Genomic DNA, 21,138 nt, shown 5'->3' with positions numbered 1-21,138 from the left:
ATATAAAAAAGATGAAGTTTCCTTATTGTATAATTATATGATAGCCTTGAAAAGAGTCATGGCGATGTCTGTTGTTGTCGTTTTCACAATTGCTCTTTTTACATGGGTTTCTCCAATAATAAAATGGAGTCTCTGTGATTACAATCTTATGGTAGATAACAGTAAAAGTAGAGTAACAACAAAGTAGTAACGTTGTCATTACGAGGAACGTTGCACATATTATAAACGTCATTCCAAATTTAACATTTTCTTCTTTTAAATGTTAGAGTTAATATTCGGAAACGTATCCGGTTATCCCGCGTTGTAGATTTACTAAGGATTAGTAAATAATTAATTGGAATTGACGAGCACATACGTATCTACTTTCTATTTAGCTTATAATTAACAAACCATTCTCTTTGTACGCTCTACTTACTCGAATACTTAACATTCGAATATTTTTTAGCTACGTCTGTAAAAACTGAAAAAATTCTTATAGCGAGTGTCGTTGTCACTGTAAATTAGTTGCTACATTGTTTTGTCACTTTACTCAACTTTAGAATTATTCCATGGTTGAACTTCAGCTTGACCGAAGATGATAAAAATCAAATTTCCTAATATATAGATCGCGGCAGATAGATAAAACACCGTGTTCCATTGCGTCACGTTTTTCTGAAAGAAGAAAATTGATGTATCGTCGACTAAATTATTGTTAATAAGTTACACCGAACGTAAATACCTCGTCGGTTACGATTTCGCCGCACACTAGCGGAGCAATTATTGCAATTACAGACGCGATGCAATTCGTGATGGACATCATCGTACCAGCAAAATTGGGACTCAGGTCGATGTGATTTATTTGAAAACCGCAGAGCGATCCGGCATTTAACCCTACAGCTATTACGAGAATCGCTACAGCCACGTTGGTGTTATGCTCTGGCATAGCTGCAAGACCGATCAAAGCTACAGCTGGGCCCCAGTGAGCGATAGTATTACAAACCTTCCTGGCTACTCCTCTCGAGACGCCTTTTTTCAAAGCAAAGTCGGATAACCAACTCACTGGAAAACTTAAAATCCACATTGCCAAGTAGGGAAGAGCTGCCATTAAGCCATTCTGTAAAATAAAATTAAGAGTCCCAACAATTTTTCAGTTAACATTCATTCAAACATTATTAATTCGTACAGTTAAAATAATCAAAAATAACAAAAATACAACTACTAATAAAACTGACACTAATTATTATAATATTGTCACTATTACTACCACTACTACGAAAATAATAACGAGTACTTGGTTTAAATTACCTTTTCGAGGTCGAATTTCAAAACGGCGTTCATGTAACTCGGCATTTCGGTGATAAGAGTCCAGTATCCCCAATTTTGGCCGCAATGAACGACTATAAGAGCCCACATCGGTATCGAAGTGAAAATCGATTTCCACGGTGTGATTTGCTAGTAGACATAAAATAGTACCTAGGATAACTATAAACTTGTAACATTCACAGATATTAACAAACACATTAGACTCGTTAATAAATAATTATAATTTCAGTGTGCGAGTCTAATTTGATGTGCTTATAATAATGAACAGAATTATGAATCTGTTGAAGAATAAATTTTAAACTTTCTTTTCTTTTTTTTTTTTCTTTTTTTTTTTAAACAAAAATTTCTTACACTTCATTTGATGTAAAGTGTACCAAGAATATAACTGAAAAGTTATATTAATATTTCAGACAAGAATTCTTACCTTATCGTTGTTTTGCTCGTTTTTCTCGTTGGTATTCGTTAAACCACTCTCTATGAATACTTTTTCCTTCTCCGATATTCGAGAGTGGTGAGACGGTGAATCGTATGCAAATATAAAAAACATGACGCTCCAAAATACCGCTAGAGCACCGAAAACGTAAAATACGGATGGCCAGCCGACTTTAGACGCTGCTAATACTCCAGAAATCGGGAAACAAATCACAGTACCAAATTGTGCCCCGGCATAGGCAAACGCTCCTAAAACAAAGGAAACACTTATAGATAATAAAATGGTTTGCCGGAGTGGATTACAAGATTTGTGTTATTTTATACAGTGTCTTAAAATCTTGTCGTGTTACGTACATACGAATTTAGATTGGTGCAACATGCGATGCAACGTTCGCATTAAAGTGGGTACATGCTTTTGATGTGAATCGAGTAGTACACCGAATTCCAGTATTATACAGGGTGTTAATTAATACGTGGGCAATTTTTGAGGATCAAGTCTTCGCGCGATTACGAATCGAAAAGTCCTGTATTATTTTGCGATCCGAGTCTTCGTTATCGAGATATAAGCAGGTTTTACAGGTGTGATTGGTCTCACCTCTAAATTTCAATTATTATATCTCGATGACGGGGGTCCGATGCGGCTGGGAAAACATTTGAGCTCCGTGCTCTATAATTTGAAAACATTTACTTCTTATTTCGATAACGAAGGCTCAGATCTTAAAATAGTAAAGGTTCGATTGCAATGATTTTTAATGACATCAGGACCTTGGAAAAGTGCCCACATATCAATCGACACCCTGTACACGGAACTCTGTAACCTGTAAGAAAATAAATGTTGCATCTGTTGCATCATTCTGAGTGTAGGTATGCAATCGATACGATTTTACGACGACAGAATTTGAGATTATGAATATTTTAAGCGATTCTCACCAAGTCGTGCTCTCTCGGAAACAGCTGCCCACTTTGAAAGAAAAGTATGGATGCATGGCAAAAGGCAACTCTGGCAGGCCCCCATGGCCACTCTACAAATGCAGACTGCGGTCACATTTCCGTAGTGCGCGGTGGTGGGTATTAAAATGTTCAAGATACCACAAAATAGCATCCCGTAACTGAGTAGCTTTTTAGCGCTCCACGTTTTAGCTAAATAACCGCTTGGAATTTGCATTACCGTGTAACCCCAGAAGAAGGCGCTCAGGATCCGCGTCTTTTCTCTCGGATCCCAATCGTACACCTAAACACAACAATAATAATTATTATAAACACTGTAGTATTTGCGCATGTTTATGCGCAAATGTTACACAAGATATATATACACAACGTATGAAGAATACATGCAAAATTAAAATGTTTACAGCTAACCATTTACTTCGGAAGCTTCTTTGGCTGAAGCCTATTAGCAACTCGAAAAAAGGCACTACAATTGTAAAAGGAAACGCATGACTGAAAACAACAATTTCGCTAAGAATTGATGTTGTAACTCTTGGTTAGATCAGTTACAATTGTGATCATAGTGACTTAGTACTTTAGGCATAATTGTCACTTATTGTACATAAATAATCGTGCTTGATATTATTTGAAAAATGTTGAAGATGATCCCAGATTTCTTCTCGTGAGCCATAAAACAAAATTGTCTTAGGTGATATTTTGCAGTAATAGGACTTGTCCGTCATTTTTAATGCCGTGGGTGGACCGAGCTGGGACTCGATGTACTTACGTATAGCATGTATAGCTGGGAGGTGTCCTATCGAGTTCTCGCGAGATCCAGGCACCTCCCTTGTAGTTTAGGTGAAAATTTATGTCGATAAGTAATAGTAGAAAATAAGCTTTGTATAATCATTCTTAGGTGATAAATCCAAATACTTTTTCAGTAAAAATTAGATTCTTTATCGATCCGTGTAATAAAATGTTTGGTATTCTATTTAAAAAATCGAAGGTAACATTTATGCATCCGTTAAAAACGATGTCGGTGATAAAATAGTTCATACATGTTGTGTCGCCCTCGAAACGATGCAATTTCGGTATGAATATATTTTGTGTGGTAATTTTAATCGGAGATTCCGTATAATGGCTGGTAAAGGTAAATAAGTCTTCAACAACAATGAATATTTCATATATATATGTCAAATGATCGATGATTGTATACATTTATAAGTGATTCTATACTTCACGTCTATAATCATTTCAAGAGTTTTTAACAAAAATTTGAATACATATTTTTATTTAAAATAAAACTTAATTTTACACTACATGTATCGCGCTTAATATACAAGTTTTGTCGTTAAGATATATTTAAAAGTGGTTAAAATACAGCAAATCTCTAAAAACGTCTTTTCTCGGTGTACACGATAATTTAAGAACATCTCGCCTAAAACGTACTAAACAATTATTCTGTTAAACGTCAATGTCTACCGAATGAACGATGGATTCTTCGAAATTATGATTTTTACTAAAATACCAGTGATTTTCTTGAAAAATCCCATTTTTCAACTTTTATGATTCTTTCGTGACGAAAGAGCAAGTTTTCAGCGAAAAACAAATTCCTCTCTTCGTTCAGCAATCTATGTGTCGAATAAGCCTTCAAAATTTTAAATCGATCGATGAAACATTTATTGAGATATCGTGTACACAGTATCGATCTTGTTTTGATATACCGAGAAAAACGCGTTTAAAGTTTCAAGTTCGAATCCGCGTGTATAAAAAATGTTGTTTATAACTCACATGGAATCGTGGACTCCAAGGCGATATAGGAGACCTGCTACAGAAACTGCTTGTTAAAAGTCCATCTGACCTTGCCCGCGACACACTCTATCCTCCTGTGTGCTCGGCCCTCAAACCAGGTGATCCTCATTTTTCCACGTTCCGTTTCCAGGTACGGGTAAATGTTGTTACATCGGGAAGTCTTTCTTTTTTTTTTCTTGCCGTCACAGCTAATTTGAAAAACAAATCACAAACATCCTTCACAGCTGTACGAATTGGTCGTATAATTACATCGCAAGTACGCAGTTGAAGAAACGACGGCGATTTCACGAGTCCACAAAATTTAACACAGCCTGCTAAACCAATCCCGACGGTTCTTACAGCGAATATAAAAATCGTTCGTTTATTTCGTAAAAATAACCAATGTACGAGCATTACTGCATATTTAGCTGCTCCCAATTTTCGCACAGCACTGCAATTTCAAATCTTAATCCTCGATTGTCCGTCGACTTGGAACTTGAATTCACCATCGCATTCTTTGCACTTCACAAGTACCGCGAGGAACGAACGAAATCAAAATTTTGAACTCTATCGAGTTGTTTCGCGTCGCTGCGATTTCGTTATTGTGAAATTTGATTTTTTTTTTTTTTCTTATTTCTTGATGGACGTTGAGGTTTACAGTTAAAAGACCGCTTCCGTGTTTTTTTTTTTGTTTTTTGCCATAGATTTATATACGTTCTCGGATAACCTTTTACTCCTCGATAACTTGTGCATGATGCAAAATAGTTACGGAAATGAAAACGATCTCCGTAGAAATAAACGACTGTGTACTATTGTTGTATCGTGGAAAGTTCGAGAAATTATTTATATCGAAATTTCAGGATGAAATGGGATCTCTATTGTGACGTAAACGAAAATTTTATGATGTTCTTAATTTAAAAAATATGATGGTGCAGTTTCGTTTCTTTCAAATGAAACTATACACAGTCGGTGTAAGATGTATTTCGTATAGCAACCAATTTAAAATAAATGGTTCCTGTACGAATACTTATTATACTGACCATATATTTTTTTTTTTTTTTCGATTTTACTACAATATAGACGATTTTATTTTACTATTTAGACGATTTTATTAAGCTATAACGTATATGTTAGTAATTTTGATGGTTGGGATATTTATTTAAATGTTTTAGCTGAAGTTAGGTATAAAGACGTAACTTAATTACAATTTAATTGTCACTTAATTACAATATCATTTCGTGGAATACGTTTCGAGTCCATTGAAGTCGTAAAACATAATTTATTGAGAGAGATGAAGGGTATATAGAAAAAGGCCCATATAAAGTGTTTCTAAGACTGGATTGTTCGTTAGTGTAATTGTATCGCATTAAATGGAACCTATTTTGAAGGTGACAAAATAAATTTAAATGATCGATATTTACTTGACAGAATGTAATGGTAAATATTCCTAGCGAGGTGCAACAACAACCACGTCAAGAGGAAGGACACTTGAAGCTCATATCAGAAGAGCTAATCTTAACAATGAAAAATAATCTTATCAACAACTAAAGTAACTCATCGGCCAGTAGATCTTAATGATCTACTATTAATCGCCAGATGTGTTAGACTTTGCAATCAATAAAGACATCAATGCAAACAAACATAAGTGGGAATCGCGAACTTAGGTCCGACTATATCCTTTTAATGATACAATTAATTAATATCGATCGATGTAGCTTTACTGTTAAATTCAATTCAAGTTAGCTATTCGATTAACAAAAATTTACCTCAAAATTATTGTGACTTCCTTCCGGTTCCGCATCTTGCGTCATTGCGACGATAGCTTCCGACATGCTAACTCGAAGACAGTATCCGATGACCATCCCCCAGAAGCATAAGAAAATCTGTAGATGCCTGATTCCAAGTATACCTATAATACAATAATATTTTTACTAAACAAAATTTATTTAGCTTCGTCTAAATAAAATTAAGACTGCGGACCGGCGCAAGGCAGGTTGCAATTAATATCTATAATTTAATACTACTACAATCTAATATGCAATATTTTCAACTCTTTTCAATCTGTATAATAAAATCTACAATTAGTCTCGCTATTTCTCTCGTGAATCACCGTGTGATTCTCCGCTATTTTCATTTAGATTTTCGTAACGTCAGAATTTGATACGCATGTAAATCGTGTCATCTTCGTGGTATCGCTCCCTACTTGTTTCGCGCGAGTAAAAGCAAAACATTTCGGTCGATGCATAGCATTAGTGTTAATATTATCGGCTAAAAAAACTATATTAATCGATATACCGATATCGCCTGTTATGTGTGCGTAGGAAAATATGAGGCTTTCGCGTCTGAAACGTATAGGTGTGTATTGCGTTTCAACTCATATATCATTGAATTATCAGGAGTTCGGTAGATTCAGATACGCTGTATTACCCTGAACTCTTAGATATTGTGTTGGAAAGTGACGCAAGCTGAAAATAATCTATCGCATTTTGTACGGATTTTATGTATCCGTTCATGTCTTGTTTCGCGATATCATGGAACTGAAATTTTCCGTTTAATTTTAAGGAAATAAACGGATGAATAACGAAAAGCTTTTATATTTTCTTAATTGTCTATGAGAATGTTTCCATTGAATTGCAAAGTATTGTGGTATAAATAAATTTAGAGGAAAAAATCAGCAAGCCCTTATTAAAACTAGCGCAACTTACAGTTTTAATCCTTTGCGCTCGAGTGGCGCCTCCACGGCGACGTATGTAATTTAAAAGTGATTTTTTGAACGTACAATTTTAATTTTACTTGTATCAGAATACGGTTAATTATTAATTGAAGTAATACATTGAGTCATGGATGTTTGTAGATGTTTTTGGTTTTACAGAAATTTATTATACATAAAAACGGACTGGATTTGATTCTGTAGAAAAATGCCTCGAGCGCAAAGGGTTAATAAAATATTTCCTACTAGACATATACAGAAGCCTGATAAATACAAAGTCCGAAACAGACTTTCGATGATATACAGGGTGTCCCAAAAATGTTGTAACACCTTGAAAGGGATGGTTCGGGAGGTGATTTGAAACAACTTTTTCCTTAGCGAAAATGTTGTCCGAGGCTTCGTTGAGGAGATATTAACGGAAAACATTGACCAATCAGAGCGCGAGTATGCCGGTGGAGCGTAGGCTACGCGCTAGGCGGCTGCGCTCATACGCTACTGCGGCCGCTCCACCGGCATACTCGCGCTCTGATTGGTCGGGGTTTTCGCTTAATATCTCCTTAACGAAACCTCTGACAACATTTTCGCTAAGGAAAAAGTTGTTTCGAATCACCTCCCGAACCAACCCTTTCAAGGTGTTAAAACATTTTTGGGACACCTTGTATTTAATTAATAGGATATAAAGATATGTATAGTGTAAATGAAGAAGCTTGAAGACTAATTACAACGGTGTAACATGACCAGAAATTTAAAGTATGTGTCGCACTTACGATTAGCTGATATCTAAATGCGTAGGTGTTTAAAAGACAAATCTAGTAGGACATTGTAAACGGGGTGATACAATTTGCGTTATACGAGACTCGGGATTTAACAAGGAGGATACAGTTTAAAGAGAGAGAGGAAGAAAAGAGGGGGTGTCTGTGCGGTGTTGCATAAATACGTATTTATATACAGAATTGTATCAGATCACTCTACATGAGAAACTTCTTTCTCATACAAATAAGAACGATATGAGTTAGAGAGAGAGAGAGAGTGTTCGAAGACTGTGTAGTACGCTTACTGAGGAAATACGCGCTTATCTATCGCGTTGTAGGTATTACATATAAAACACGTTATACGAGGTCTGTCGCAACTTTTTTACTGCAGCACTAGAAATCATACACGAATACCGCATTATGTGCTGATTATACTGTATGTAGCCATAAACATTAATAAAAATTCTTCATAGCCTGACAATAATTTTATTTTACTCACTGAAGTTAAAAAAAAAATACAGCTATATTTAGTTAAGAGTAATCGATAACAAGCAAAAAAAATGCGCTTTATCTTGTTACTGACAAGTAATGCTATTATCAACACAACACTATTTAATCGCTATTTTATCATTATTGTCAGACTTACTAACTATGCCCAAGTACAGCGATCAAAATCAAATTATATTGAATTAATTATGATTGTTACCAGTAAATTATTACCGGTAAAAAAATTTTTTTTTTTAAATTACGTTATAACTACCGATAAGTAAGGTTTTACATTTGCATCGTCAGATAAATGTTGGAATGTTTACTCGTAATAATATTAGTACATGAAACAATTGTAGTAATCATTTAGCACATGTGTAATAATGATCTTTAAGTTTTAACGTAACGGTCTTAAACGTCCCTTAAAATTCTCCCATTAATTAATATATTTCTTTCTGCTTCTTTTATGATACAAAATTAAAATAAATAATTTATAGTAAGTTTTGTTTGTTTCGGAAGCAATTATCAAACACCGTAGAAAATTTAGTTACGGGTGTACGTATTATGAGTAAATTCAGGGCACCAATACGTATTATATCGTATAACGTAACCCTGATAAATTTTAAGACATTAGAAAATAATTCTGCCCTTGTTCTTAATCATTTCCTCGAAAAATACAATTTTTTTTAAATCTGCACGAGATCATCTACAAGTGCACGAGCGAAAATTGAAGTAATAACACACCATGTAAATATTACTTCTTCGATGCTGAATATATACATACATATCTAAATCGCATAATTAAAATTAAATACTGGCCTTCAAACGTCATGCCTTATGGTATCACAGAGCGAGTACAAAAGACGTACGATTTAATCGTTTAAATTTACCTTAGCTTCGCAACAATTAATGTTACGAATCTTTTGAAAGACAATTCACCGCGGAAGAATCGTAGATATACCTGACAGTTTTGTTGATTCCATTTCGAAGACATTTTTTGCAGCCTCATTATTCATGGTTGTCATTTCTAACACTGTCATACACAGACTGTTCAAATTCTAATCTGTTACTCGATGTTACCTATATCACGCGCCCCACCGACTCCCACATACGTCCTTCTCTCCTTTTCTTGTAAATGTATCTCACTCCTTCGTAATTAGCTTCCTACTGTTTAACAACGTATTTATATTGTGATGGAAGGAGAAGTAAAATAATATGTTCATGTATGAATGAAGTATCGGGTTTTTCCGAAATTCTGTCGCCTTTTCTGAACCCCATCAATACTCGTTTATCATTACTCAAGGTTACGAAGATTCACGCACTAATATTTTATGCATTTAATATCTTTCATTTTGCAGAAACGAATTCAAAGAACGTAACAATATGATAATGATAGAAAAACTTGCGGTAATTTTAAAAGTAGCCTTAGACTTTTGCACAATACATACAGAGATCGCCGGGCTCATTTTTATTATTGTTATATAATCTAATTTAAACAGTGTTTCCCTCTTGATGAATTAAGTTATTGAACAGATAGAAATGTATATTAATTTATTACATCATCTTTAAAAATGTAAAAACTATTCTCTGAATTTGATACAAGAAAAATTTACCAGCTGGACTCCACTTGATAGTTGACAACGATTACACGATATAATATTTCGATAGGGATATATCATCGGTTGATAATTCCCAAAAATTGAAGATATCGGTTGTCTTTCAGAACTATTAAATCTTATACAAATAGAGATTACATAGTGTTTTATATACGAAAATAAGAACAGATTTAAGATCTGTATTACTCTCCTTAACATATACATGTATAATTTGTACAAAAATAGTTTTATTTACAGCGTTTTCAAAGGATCTCTAAATTACTTGTACTTACTTCATATAAGGTGATTTTATGTTTTTTAATACAAAATTACAAATGATTGTTTCATTTATTTTACATGTTATGAATTTAGTCCTTCTCGATTTATTAATACAATTAATGTCAGTGAAAAAAACATTTCAACATTTTACCAGTAAGTATAAAATAAATTCATATCTCTGACATTTAATTATATCATAATCTATCATTTTTCAATAATCTCTATAACTTATATATTAAATTTAAATTATACGCTCTTACAAGTATCTATCTTGTGAACGTAAATGCAGTTTTAAGATAAATTGCATATAACAAACATTGAACCAAACTTTCACTCCATTTATGCTCTATATTTTACGTTTCTTTTTCAAAGGTTTTCTGCAGTTATTTTGTTCATATGAGTCTATTACACTAGTCGTATCAGAACAATTACTTCATAAAGGTGTCTTTTTTGGTGTTGTACATAGTCCTAGATCAGGTAAGCTGAAAAAAAATAAAACCTGTGTCAGACTATGATTGAATTACTATAATTATGCAAATTCATAAATTATTAATAAATTTAATAGATTTATTTGAACTCACGTTACTGAAGTATTTTCATTTTCTACGTTCTCGTCTGCAATTTGAACATTATTTTTATTCTGTGTTACACATGTGTCCTTTTGCTGATTTTGGGTAGAGGATTTTTGTATCTGAGATAAACAACTATTTTTAGAAGTAATTTGTGTTGGTAAAGGAATACCATTCTTTTCACAATATTTCCTTACGTCAACAGTAATACTCTTTGTACAATTATAAGTTTTATATATTCCAATAAGGTGATCCGCGAGTTCAAACATATTCGATCTTAAGGATATAATTATAAATTGTGCATTTTTTGTCCTTTCCTTTATATAATTTCCTATAATTGAAACGTTTTTAAAGTCCAAAGCAGCATCAATTTCGTCCATAAAATACAAAGGAGTTGGTTTATAATGATGTAACGCAAATATGAGAGCTAAAGAGCTCAAGGTCTTTTCACCACCACTAAGATTACAAATATTTTTCCAAGATTTCTTGGGTGGTCTTACGCTAAATGTAATTCCTTCACTGAAAGGATCCAAAGAATCCACCAACTCCAACTCAGCATCACCTCCTAATGTAATCATTTGATACAGTTCCCTTAACTTGTCCGTAATTACGGTAAAACCTTCAAGAAACTCCTGTATTCTACGACGTCTTACTTTGTCGTAAATATCCCGTATTCGGTTACGCTCTGCTGTTAATTTTTCTAAATCCGCGGCACGTTGTAACCATAATGCATTTTTCTGCTTATACTCTTCGATAAGTTGCATATTCGGAATTTCTGTGGGTAATCTTTTCTTTGTTTTTTGTAAATTTGTTAAAAGAGTATTCTTATCTAATTTATTAAGTTCTTCTTCCATTAATTCTTTTAATTCTTCAGTATTTTTACCAGGTATTGCTTGAAGTTTTAAATGAGCTATTCTTGTGGTATAATCTGAAAATTGTTGCTTTAATTCTTTTATTGCGTTAGTAGACTCCTTTAGTTTCTGATCAAGATCAATTTTAACTGCTTTTATTTTGTTCTCTCGGGTTTGAAGAGCGTCTAATTCTTCTTTAAGAGAAGGCATAATTTCATCCTTTTCCAAAAGATCTTCTGAAAGTTTTCTAAGTTTTTCCAATATTTCTTTTCCTTTTACTTCTAACTCCTGCTTTTCCACCTGAATATCTCGAAGTCTTTGCTCACAAGTATGCACATCATTTTCGAGGCTATCTATGTGTTGCTCGACCTTTTTCACGTTCCTTTCAGCAGTTTTCATTGCAACTTGCAATCTGCAAATTTCAGCTTTAGCTTTATCAATTGATTTGCATAAATTGGATATCTTCTTCTGTTGATCTTTTACACGAGATCCTGACAATGCTTCTATTTCTTTATTAAGGCACACAACTTTATTTTCAATAAGCTTTGACTTTTCGTTTACTGTCTCTAGAGATTTTTCTGCAACGTTCAATTGTTTCTTTAATTGCTCAATCTTTTTCGGATCTGATATTGAATCTTTGACTTTTTGTTCTTGGACTTTCAACTGTTTTCGTAATGACGGTTCTTGTTCTTGCAATGTCTTAACTTGGATATATAACTTTTCTTTATTAACTTTTATATCTTTTAAAGTTATGCTTAGTGTATGAACCTGATTTTCTAAAGATTGATGTTTAACTCTAAGTTGATTGCACTCTTCGTATGTTTTATCTAACTCTGACTGCAAACTTTCAATGTCTACCAGAGACAGTTCGTTCCTCAACACCTTTTGCCCCATTCTACCCCTTAGTACTGTGGTACCACCACCACTCATCGTACCTGATAATTCGATTAATTCACCTTTCAATGTAACTACTCTAAAACGTTTATTACCATATGCAATACGCGTTGCTTGATCTAAATCATTTGCTACCAATGTATCATGCAATCCATAATAAAATGCAGGTAATACCCGCTCATCTTCAACACGTATAAGATCAAAAAGTCTTGGAACATTCTCCGGCGTTTGTATTTTTTGTTTACATCGCGATAATAAATGTTGCTGTTTTTCTAGTGCTATAAATGTTGCACGCCCTATATCATTCTGTCGAAGAAATTTTATGCATGCTTCCGCAGTCGCTACAGTATCAACAACGATGTTATCCAAAGGCCCACAAGCTGTTGAAACTGCAATGTCATATTTTTCATCTATTGCACCAATATCACCCAACCTGCCAAATATACCAGTAAGTCTTCCTTCCATTTTCTCTTGCATCAATCTATCTATAATCTTATTTGTTGATTTATTTGCTCGCATAGCAGACTTTTGTTCTTCAAATGAAATTCTCATACTTCTTAATTTTGAAGTCATTTCAATTTCTCTGCTTTTGACTTTTTCCAATTCCTGTTGAGCTTGTACTAAGTTATGTTCAATATCTGGAATTTGAATTTCTACGCTCTGCAGCTGCTGTTTCTTCTCTATTAAATTATCTGCTGTTAATTTTAAGGAATTTTTTAGTTCTTCTAATTTTTCTTTCTCCGTAAACTCTATAGAAGTGTACAATTCTAATTCAGACTGAGCAATATTGAAAGTTGCTTGTGCTTGATCAACGTTTTTCCTTAGAGATATTAATTCCTTTTCAAGTTTAGAACGTTCATTCAGCAGTGGCTCAGTTTTTTCACGTAAACCAACCATCAGAGTTTCTAATATTTCTTCTTCTTTTACTCTATGTTGTGTATGAGTTTCGATTAGTTGTTCACACTCATTAATATTAAGTATGTTTTTTCCAGGTACTTTACTCAGTTCTTCTAACTTAGATTTTTCTGATTTTAATGTTGCAATATTAGCTTTTCGACGTTTATTTGTTTCCACTAATTCTGCATGGAGAGACTCATCCTGTTTTCGAATATTGTCAAATTTTATAGTAATTTCATCTTTTTGTTGTTGTAATTTATCCCACTTTTTACTTTTTTCCAGAATTACTTCATTTTTCTCTTTTCTCTCATTATGAATTTCCTTCAATTTGTTTGTAAGATCCAATAAATCTTTATCCAATTCATTGATTCTACTTTCTTGCTCTGACATTTTTGTTTTAGTTTCTAATCTATTATAGTAATAAAGCTGATGTTGTATCTTTGTTATTGCATTTTCTAGTTGTAAATATTGAACTGCTTCTTGCATAGGTTCCTCTAAAGCTGCTTTTTCTTTCTCAATCATTCTAAAACGATTTAATTTCTCAAGTCTACAGTTAGATAGATCTTCTACTTTGTCATATAATTTTTCTAATGGTTCTTTATAACGAACTGTTCCAATTATATCTTCTAAAAATTCCAGCATACCAACATCATTTTCGTTTTGTGCTTTAGGTTTCATCATCGCTATTTGTTCAACTTCTCCTTGTAAAATTAAAAAACGATTATGAGTTAAATCCACTCCATATGATTTCAAAACTTTTACAATCTCTTTAATTGGTACTTTCTTTTCATTAAGTTCATAATATGAGGAATTATCTTTAAATGCTGTTCGAGATATTACAAAGTCACTATTTGGGACAATATCATAATCTACGTCGGATTTATCAATTATTTGTTGAAAGTGTACAGATACTGTACAGCTATCGATATTCTGATGTTGACTGGAATTGTGTATTAACGCTGATAATTTTTTTGATCGAATCTTACTAGCCCTGTATCCAAATACAAATAACATGGAATCTATAACATTACTTTTACCGCTGCCATTTGGACCAACAACAGCAGAAAAGCACCTATGAAATGGGCCAATAACTTGGGTACCACGGTAACTTTTAAAATTCTTATTAATTATCTTAGTAATCATAAGCCTAGGGCCATTGATATCAATTTCACTTGTGATTTTAAGAGGTGGTGGTATATATATATCATCATCAACTTTTAATCCACCTTCTTCATCAGTATCCATTCCATCACTTTCTTCGTCAATGTCCATGTTTTCGGTGGAAATATTGCAATCAGTTTCACTCTCCGCAGTCATTCTCATAATCAATACATTGATGGTTCTTCATTTACATTAAGAAACCTACATTAAGACAGAAAAATTAAAATAAATAATATTAGGTTACAAATACACTTTGAAAGATAAAAAAATAAAAAAAAAACACGTCGAATTGAGTAACCTCCTTCTTTTCGAAGTCGGTTAATAAAAAACCTAAAAAAATATTTATTAATAATAAACATTTATTAATATTATACTTACAACTTTTGAATACATAAACTGCCAGTTGCTAACTCCAAGCAAGGCTGACGCCAACATTCAATTACAGTGGTGCCACCTTTACAGATTTTTATGGGGTTTTCTAGATTCTTTTCCTCGCCAGTGATAGACAAAACCCTAGACTTCGAATAAATCTGAAGTTTGCCGATTATTTTTGCAATAAATACGTTTATATTTCTTCGCTTTCTTCTAGTCTTTCGCAAAGGTTTTTCGGCTGAAATCATATGTATATTGGACAGACCCGTTATCGTTCGAATATTTGTTTTCAAGCAAAGAAACAGAGAGGTAAGAGACGAGTATTGACGTATAATCGGTCGAAGCATACAGTAATTTAACCCTTGGAAGCCTGATTTTGCAAATTAAATTTAAACAAATGTCAATGTATTTATTATTTGAACGATTTTGACGGTTGACGTTTATTTTTTTAACTTTTGTACAAGAAAACATTATGCAATGGTAACATACATACAACCAAATATTAAAAACAATTACAGTTTGAATGAAAACTATTCTGATACACGTTCTGTCAATTATAGCAACTCTAAAAATAGTAATATACATCCTAAGAATACCAATGTTCAAATAACTTTTTGTTGTCAATATCATTATTTAAAATACTTTTATTTCTGGTCGAATATATTTAACAAAAAATAACATCTTTGTATATGTCATTTTTTTAATACAATATTTCTAAGCGTCTTATCGTGTCGATTGTGTGATCAGTTTAGTTAGATCTTATTTTTTCTTTGAAAAGATTATAAAGATCTTTCTTAGATAAATACACCCACATATTGTTCCATTCTTCTTCCAATGGAATGGCATCCTTGACTAGTTCCAAATACTTTTCGATCGGACAGACTTCGTCGCAACCCGCAAATTTATAAGGTATCAATTCTTCCGTAACTCCAGTCCATAGCAACATCTAGAAATGTTCATAAGTTGTTTATAAAGCAATATTGTAGTATCGCGCCCCCCGTACCCAAGAATAAAGAGTGAAACATGAACATGAATCGTAGGGTGTGGGATTCGTCGCGTAGGAAAAGCGGTCGACTGTTGATCCGAGGATCGTGCCTTTGAATCTCCGTGCTTTATTTTTCGTAGAGTCGAAGATGTTGACGATATCATTGAAATTAATTATCTGCGTTAATATGCAATTCCGATATTACCCTAATAAACTCCTTTCCAGCGTGATCCCGTAATTTCTCAACTATAATCGCACATCCGTAATTTGGTAGTTCCGGCTCCGTGACATTGTGCGCTCTAGCGAATCCTGCAATATTTGTTTCATGCCCGCTATACAAATAAATCTTACGCGGTCTATCACGTTTTTTGTTATTTTCCATGTTGTCAAGAAACCTTTTGACGAGTGTACCACCGTTCAGTCGTCTCAGTTGCGGCGTGTAAGAACGAATCGTGTACTCGCATTTTACAATGATCTGCAGGTTTTTGTACATTTCGTCGGTACACCATTCTGGTAATACAAGATTCATGCTTTTCTGTGAAATTATTTCAATAAATGTTCGAATTACAGTTCTACTATATACTGATATTTTTAATGTAATATTTAATAAGTATAGACTATACCTGTGCCGTCAGCATATTATACATTTCAAGCACATGATTCGTTTGAGTTATATTTGCACCAGTTTTTTCAGACAAAAACTTGAACAGATCTTTGTACACGGAGATTTTATTTTGAACTTCTTCCGATTCTCTAATTTCCTTCAATGCGCGCAAGTACCTGTAAAAAACATACCTGTTACGATTTTGATTTGTCGTGAACACATCTCGCCTATCCAACTTTTCCTTCCTATTTACCCACCCTGTATATCTGTTAATATCGATAACAAAATGGCATTATCTACTGCGACACTTACACACGAGAGAAATCGGGTTTCATCAGATTGTCCACTTTCTCTGGCATGAAGTGCGTTGGTATAGGCATCCATGGCAAACTTTTATTCCATTTTTGTATCGAAGCTGGCTGATAAAGCGCTGCCAAGACCAATTGAAGGGACATTTTTGTTCGATCGAGATCCGAGCTGTAAGCGTATACGTCGCTAGGGTAATAAATATCTCCTAAGAATTTGTCATACCGTGCTCGCAACATTTCTCCGATACGATATTCTCTCATTTTCCCTTGCTGAAAACAAACGCAATTGATTAACCATTTTCGTACTTGCGCGGTGCTGTTATTTTTATTACGCAATATTTTCTTACGTTTGTCAACTGTCCGAGGCCCCATGGTTCGTACGTTGACGCGTTGTGAGGATCATTCGGCCACAATTCCGCCTCGCGTGGCGTTCGTTCTCCATGTCTGAACAGCTAGTTAAAGTTTCAACAATTTCGTAGAAATAATTATATTAAATATAAACGTTTTTTATATATATATATATATATATATATATATATATATATACTTTAATACTTATTACACTGACTGTACCTGTTACCTTTAATTTATCTGTTTATCGCGATAATATTACAATCAATGTTCGCAAAGTATTTCGTAACTCTGAGACACTTAAGAAAATGTAAGTATGATACGAGGAGAACAAATAAGAATAACTATAACGATTTGCTTATAGTTCGTTAATGAAGTTATCCGAATCTTGTTTACATACTTTTTTTATCAATATTGAACAAATAAGCTAATGGACTTTGTGATCCGATTATTTTGCTTTAAAATGATCTAAAAAAGTTCTTCGTTTCTTTTGCAATTTTTTTTTTTAATTTTACGCCATTCTATTCATCACCGAAAACCACGGAAGAATACGTATTTTCCAAATTTTTTCTAGAAAATTACTGATTATAAAATTAATGGGATTCGTACCTAAAATATCTCCGCTGCTTTAAACGATACGAAAAAATTATTCGAATAGAAATTCTTCAGATTCAAAAGGAAAATATTATCTGCGCGAAAGGTGTTTCAAGGTCGTATCTTCTGAAATATCAAGCATATCAATGTTGTTCTAAATGGGATGGGGTATTTTCATTATTGTAATATTGCAGCTGATGAAAAACAAATTTGAACATGTATAATACGTTGACCTTCAAATGACTGTGAGGAGTTATTATTCTTGTATGTATTTATTTATTTTAATGCTCCCCCAAGGGGTTCCTTGAAGTTTTAGGAACGTGACCTTGAAAGAATTTTTTGTATCATATTACGTCCCTCTTCAAACTAAACAATGCGTTGAGATATAATTATTTCATTTTTATTTCTTTTAATGCGTGAACGAATCGCGCTTCTGCATGTGATTAGCGCGTGTCATACATTTTCTTTTGTTCTTTGTAAGAGAGGACATGAAGAATGAAAGAAACTATTGTTAATTCAATGTTATAATTTTTGTTTTGGTTCATTTGCAAAGTATTATGTAGTAGAACATTGTCTTCATTTGAAAACGTAAGCGTTTGACAATTAAATAGAATGAATTGGGACATTTTGTTCTTCGGCGAACATCCTATCCTCCGGCTAGTTCGGATAAACGAGGTTCTAGACCGATGATCAAGCAATTACTTAGTACAATACAATTACAATACACTTAATTCAATTAGTACAAGCAAATGCATACTTACCACGTGCACTAATTCCACACGATGTTCTGCTTTCGTCGGGTATACAGAAAAGCCTGATACAAAAATAAATATCGTTATAACTAATAATGTATAAGCCATACTGCAAAAAAAAAAAAAAATGTAACTTGAAATGTGAAAGTTTAAAACTAGAGCGGTACGTTTAACTGTGCGACCGCAGTTGTACGCTGTATTACAAGGCACTACAGGGATGTCATAAATTCCCTCCACTTTTCTCCGCACGTTTCAGGGTGCGCAGGAGCCAGTGGAAAACTCCGAGTTGACTTCAACGACAGTTGCGGAAAAAGTAGAAAGCTCCGGGACAAGGATAGATAGATTCTTGTCTCTCCAATGATTCTGTAAGGGAGACACAACAATCGGAGGAGAGACAAGGATAGAGCGATTGAGGCTAGCATGTGCGAACAGGACCGGTTTTAGCAATATTGGCGCCCCAGGCAAGATTATCGTGGCACCCCTTCAGAGGTTTGAAATTTTAAAGAAAAGAAGACAAGACAATAATATCAAACGATGAATCTATAACTACAATATACAGGGCGTCCCAAAAGTGTTGTAACACCTTGAAAGGGGTGATTCGGGCAGAGATGGGCAAACCCCTAGGCTTCGAATAAATCTGAAGTTTGCCGATATGTTTGTCTCGTTTCTTTTTTTGGAAAATTTTCGAAAGAGGAAATGAGACAAACATATCAGCAAACTTCAGATTTATTCGAAACCTAGGGTTTTGCCCATCACTGGATTCGGGAGGTGATTTGAAACAACTTTTTCCTTAGCGAAAATATTGTCCGAGGCTTCATTGAGGAGATATTAACAGAAAACACTGACCAATCAGAGCGCGAGTATGCCGGTGGAGCGGCCGCAGTAGCGTATGAGCGCAGCCGCCTAGCGCGTAGCCTACGCTCCACCGGCATACTCGCGCTCTGATTGGTCGGGGTTTTCGCTTAATATCTCCTTAACGAAACCTCTGACAACATTTTCGCTAAAGAAAAAGTTGTTTCAAATCGCCTCCCGAACCACCCCTTTCAAGGTGATACAACATTTTTGGGAGTTTTTATTTTATGTAAATAGACCTTTAATGCGCGAGAAGTGATGGGAGTTTGGGGAATTTTGTACGCCCTAGGGGGTGATCCTGTAACTTTTGTCGTGGTGAAAATGCGAGCCAACTCCCAATTCTTGACTCTGTAACTTTCACCATGGTGAAAATGCGAGCCATCTCACGGGAGTTTGTTCGATAAAAAATGTCTGCAGCACCCTCGATCACATGTATCAACGGCATTACTCGAGATACGAAATTGAATGACGTTTAACCTATCTTTTAGAAATACTAATCGCAATGAGAAGTTCGATTTTCTCTCACCCACCACCAAAATTTACTACGCAACGGCTTAGAACAAGGAGTTGTCATTTTTTCTTTTCGTGGAAGTCGATTTGATGACATGTTTTGGATGTTTTGTGACTAATGAGGTGCGTACTTTTTACCTGTTGACATCTAATCGCTAGTACTACTCTCATGTACTCTCTATCGGTCCCTTCATTTAATAGTAATACACTTATTACTATGAAGACGTCGATCAAATTACTGGAGGCACTGATTTTGAAATTTGTTATAACTAATCAACCAAAAATATTTGAGAAGTACGTATTATTTATTGCATAACTATTCAGTATATAGTGCTGCCAACTTTAAAATTATAGATCCACAATTGGCAACGGTTCCTTCGCGCAGATAAACCTTTCTTACTTAGTGTCTCTAATCGAATAATGAACTTAAATAAATTTAATATTTCCTCTGGTGTTTACACGTTATTATGCAGTTTGTAGGTTTAGTATACACAGATCCAAATAAAAAGAAGATTTTGTATACTGCGTTCGCAACTAATAATTAAAACGCAAACAAAAGCAAGCAAACTATACAGAAACATATCACTTGTTTTTTTTTTGTTTTTTTTTTAAATATATATAATAAATTACAATCATCATTAATTATCAATCTTGGAGAAATTCCAGTTTAATTAAACCTCACTTGTGTAATATCGATGGCGCATTTTTGGGCGCAAGTTCAGTGACTGCGACCGAAAAAAAACAAAAGAGCACATTTGATGACACAATTCTATTATAATCGAATAACACTCAAACTCAAAATAACTTGCAAGACATATGAGAGCAATTATGTAACTACATAATATTACATAACTGAATGATAATTTATTTACTATTTATCTAATGTATCTAATGTTTACAGTCTGCAGCCATTTTCAATAACTCTTACCTTTTTCTTTTACTGTACACTTCAGTTGACTAATTGGAAATTTTGATGAAACATTCTAGTCTCCACTTAATAATATGTTTCAAAGTAAAATTATCTGAAATCATTATTAATTTCAAATATACTTGAAAGAGAAAACTAAAACTTGTCATTACAAATAAGTATAATGTATAGGATGTATGATACAAATTATGAGATGTATATATTTAACAAAATAAAAAAAAAGTATTTTTTGCATA

General features: G+C 33.8%; 3 protein-coding genes across 6 annotated transcripts; all 3 read right to left on the bottom strand.

The window, feature by feature from the left end:
• Positions 1-525: 525 nt before the first annotated feature.
• LOC128895805 (putative inorganic phosphate cotransporter) lies at positions 526-6,284 on the bottom strand. The gene is made up of 6 exons (XM_054158733.1): positions 6,219-6,284; positions 2,665-2,965; positions 1,727-1,983; positions 1,285-1,431; positions 719-1,093; positions 526-651 (listed from the first exon to the last, which is right to left on the bottom strand). The coding sequence occupies exons 1-6, from the start codon at positions 6,282-6,284 to the stop codon at positions 526-528; spliced, it is 1,272 nt and encodes a 423-aa protein (XP_054014708.1).
• A 9-nt stretch (positions 6,285-6,293) lies between these two features.
• On the bottom strand, positions 6,294-15,521 carry LOC128895894 (structural maintenance of chromosomes protein 4). Its single transcript, XM_054158871.1, has 4 exons — positions 15,025-15,521; positions 10,856-14,847; positions 9,362-10,756; positions 6,294-6,361 (listed from the first exon to the last, which is right to left on the bottom strand). Exons 2-3 carry the CDS (start codon positions 14,806-14,808, stop codon positions 10,708-10,710), a joined length of 4,002 nt encoding a protein of 1,333 aa, XP_054014846.1. The 5' UTR covers positions 14,809-14,847; positions 15,025-15,521; the 3' UTR covers positions 6,294-6,361; positions 9,362-10,707.
• A 123-nt stretch (positions 15,522-15,644) lies between these two features.
• On the bottom strand, positions 15,645-21,039 carry LOC128895897 (venom acid phosphatase Acph-1-like). Of its 4 annotated transcripts, none has more exons than XM_054158875.1 (7): positions 20,657-21,039; positions 18,622-18,674; positions 17,263-17,367; positions 16,920-17,185; positions 16,627-16,783; positions 16,209-16,538; positions 15,645-15,964 (listed from the first exon to the last, which is right to left on the bottom strand). In XM_054158875.1, exons 1-7 carry the CDS (start codon positions 20,727-20,729, stop codon positions 15,767-15,769), a joined length of 1,182 nt encoding a protein of 393 aa, XP_054014850.1. In that variant the 5' UTR covers positions 20,730-21,039; the 3' UTR covers positions 15,645-15,766. The 4 variants fall into 4 exon arrangements, with proteins under 4 accessions (XP_054014850.1, XP_054014852.1, XP_054014853.1 ...); XM_054158877.1 differs by lacking the exon at positions 20,657-21,039 and adding an exon at positions 20,106-20,287; XM_054158878.1 differs by lacking the exon at positions 20,657-21,039 and adding an exon at positions 20,113-20,256.
• Between the last annotated feature and the right edge of the window lie 99 nt (positions 21,040-21,138).

The sequence above is a fragment of the Hylaeus anthracinus genome, unplaced genomic scaffold, assembly GCF_026225885.1.
Source record: "Hylaeus anthracinus isolate JK02 unplaced genomic scaffold, UHH_iyHylAnth1.0_haploid 5, whole genome shotgun sequence".
Taxonomy (NCBI): Eukaryota; Metazoa; Arthropoda; class Insecta; order Hymenoptera; family Colletidae; genus Hylaeus; species Hylaeus anthracinus.
This window is presented reverse-complemented; position numbering and strand designations above follow the sequence as displayed.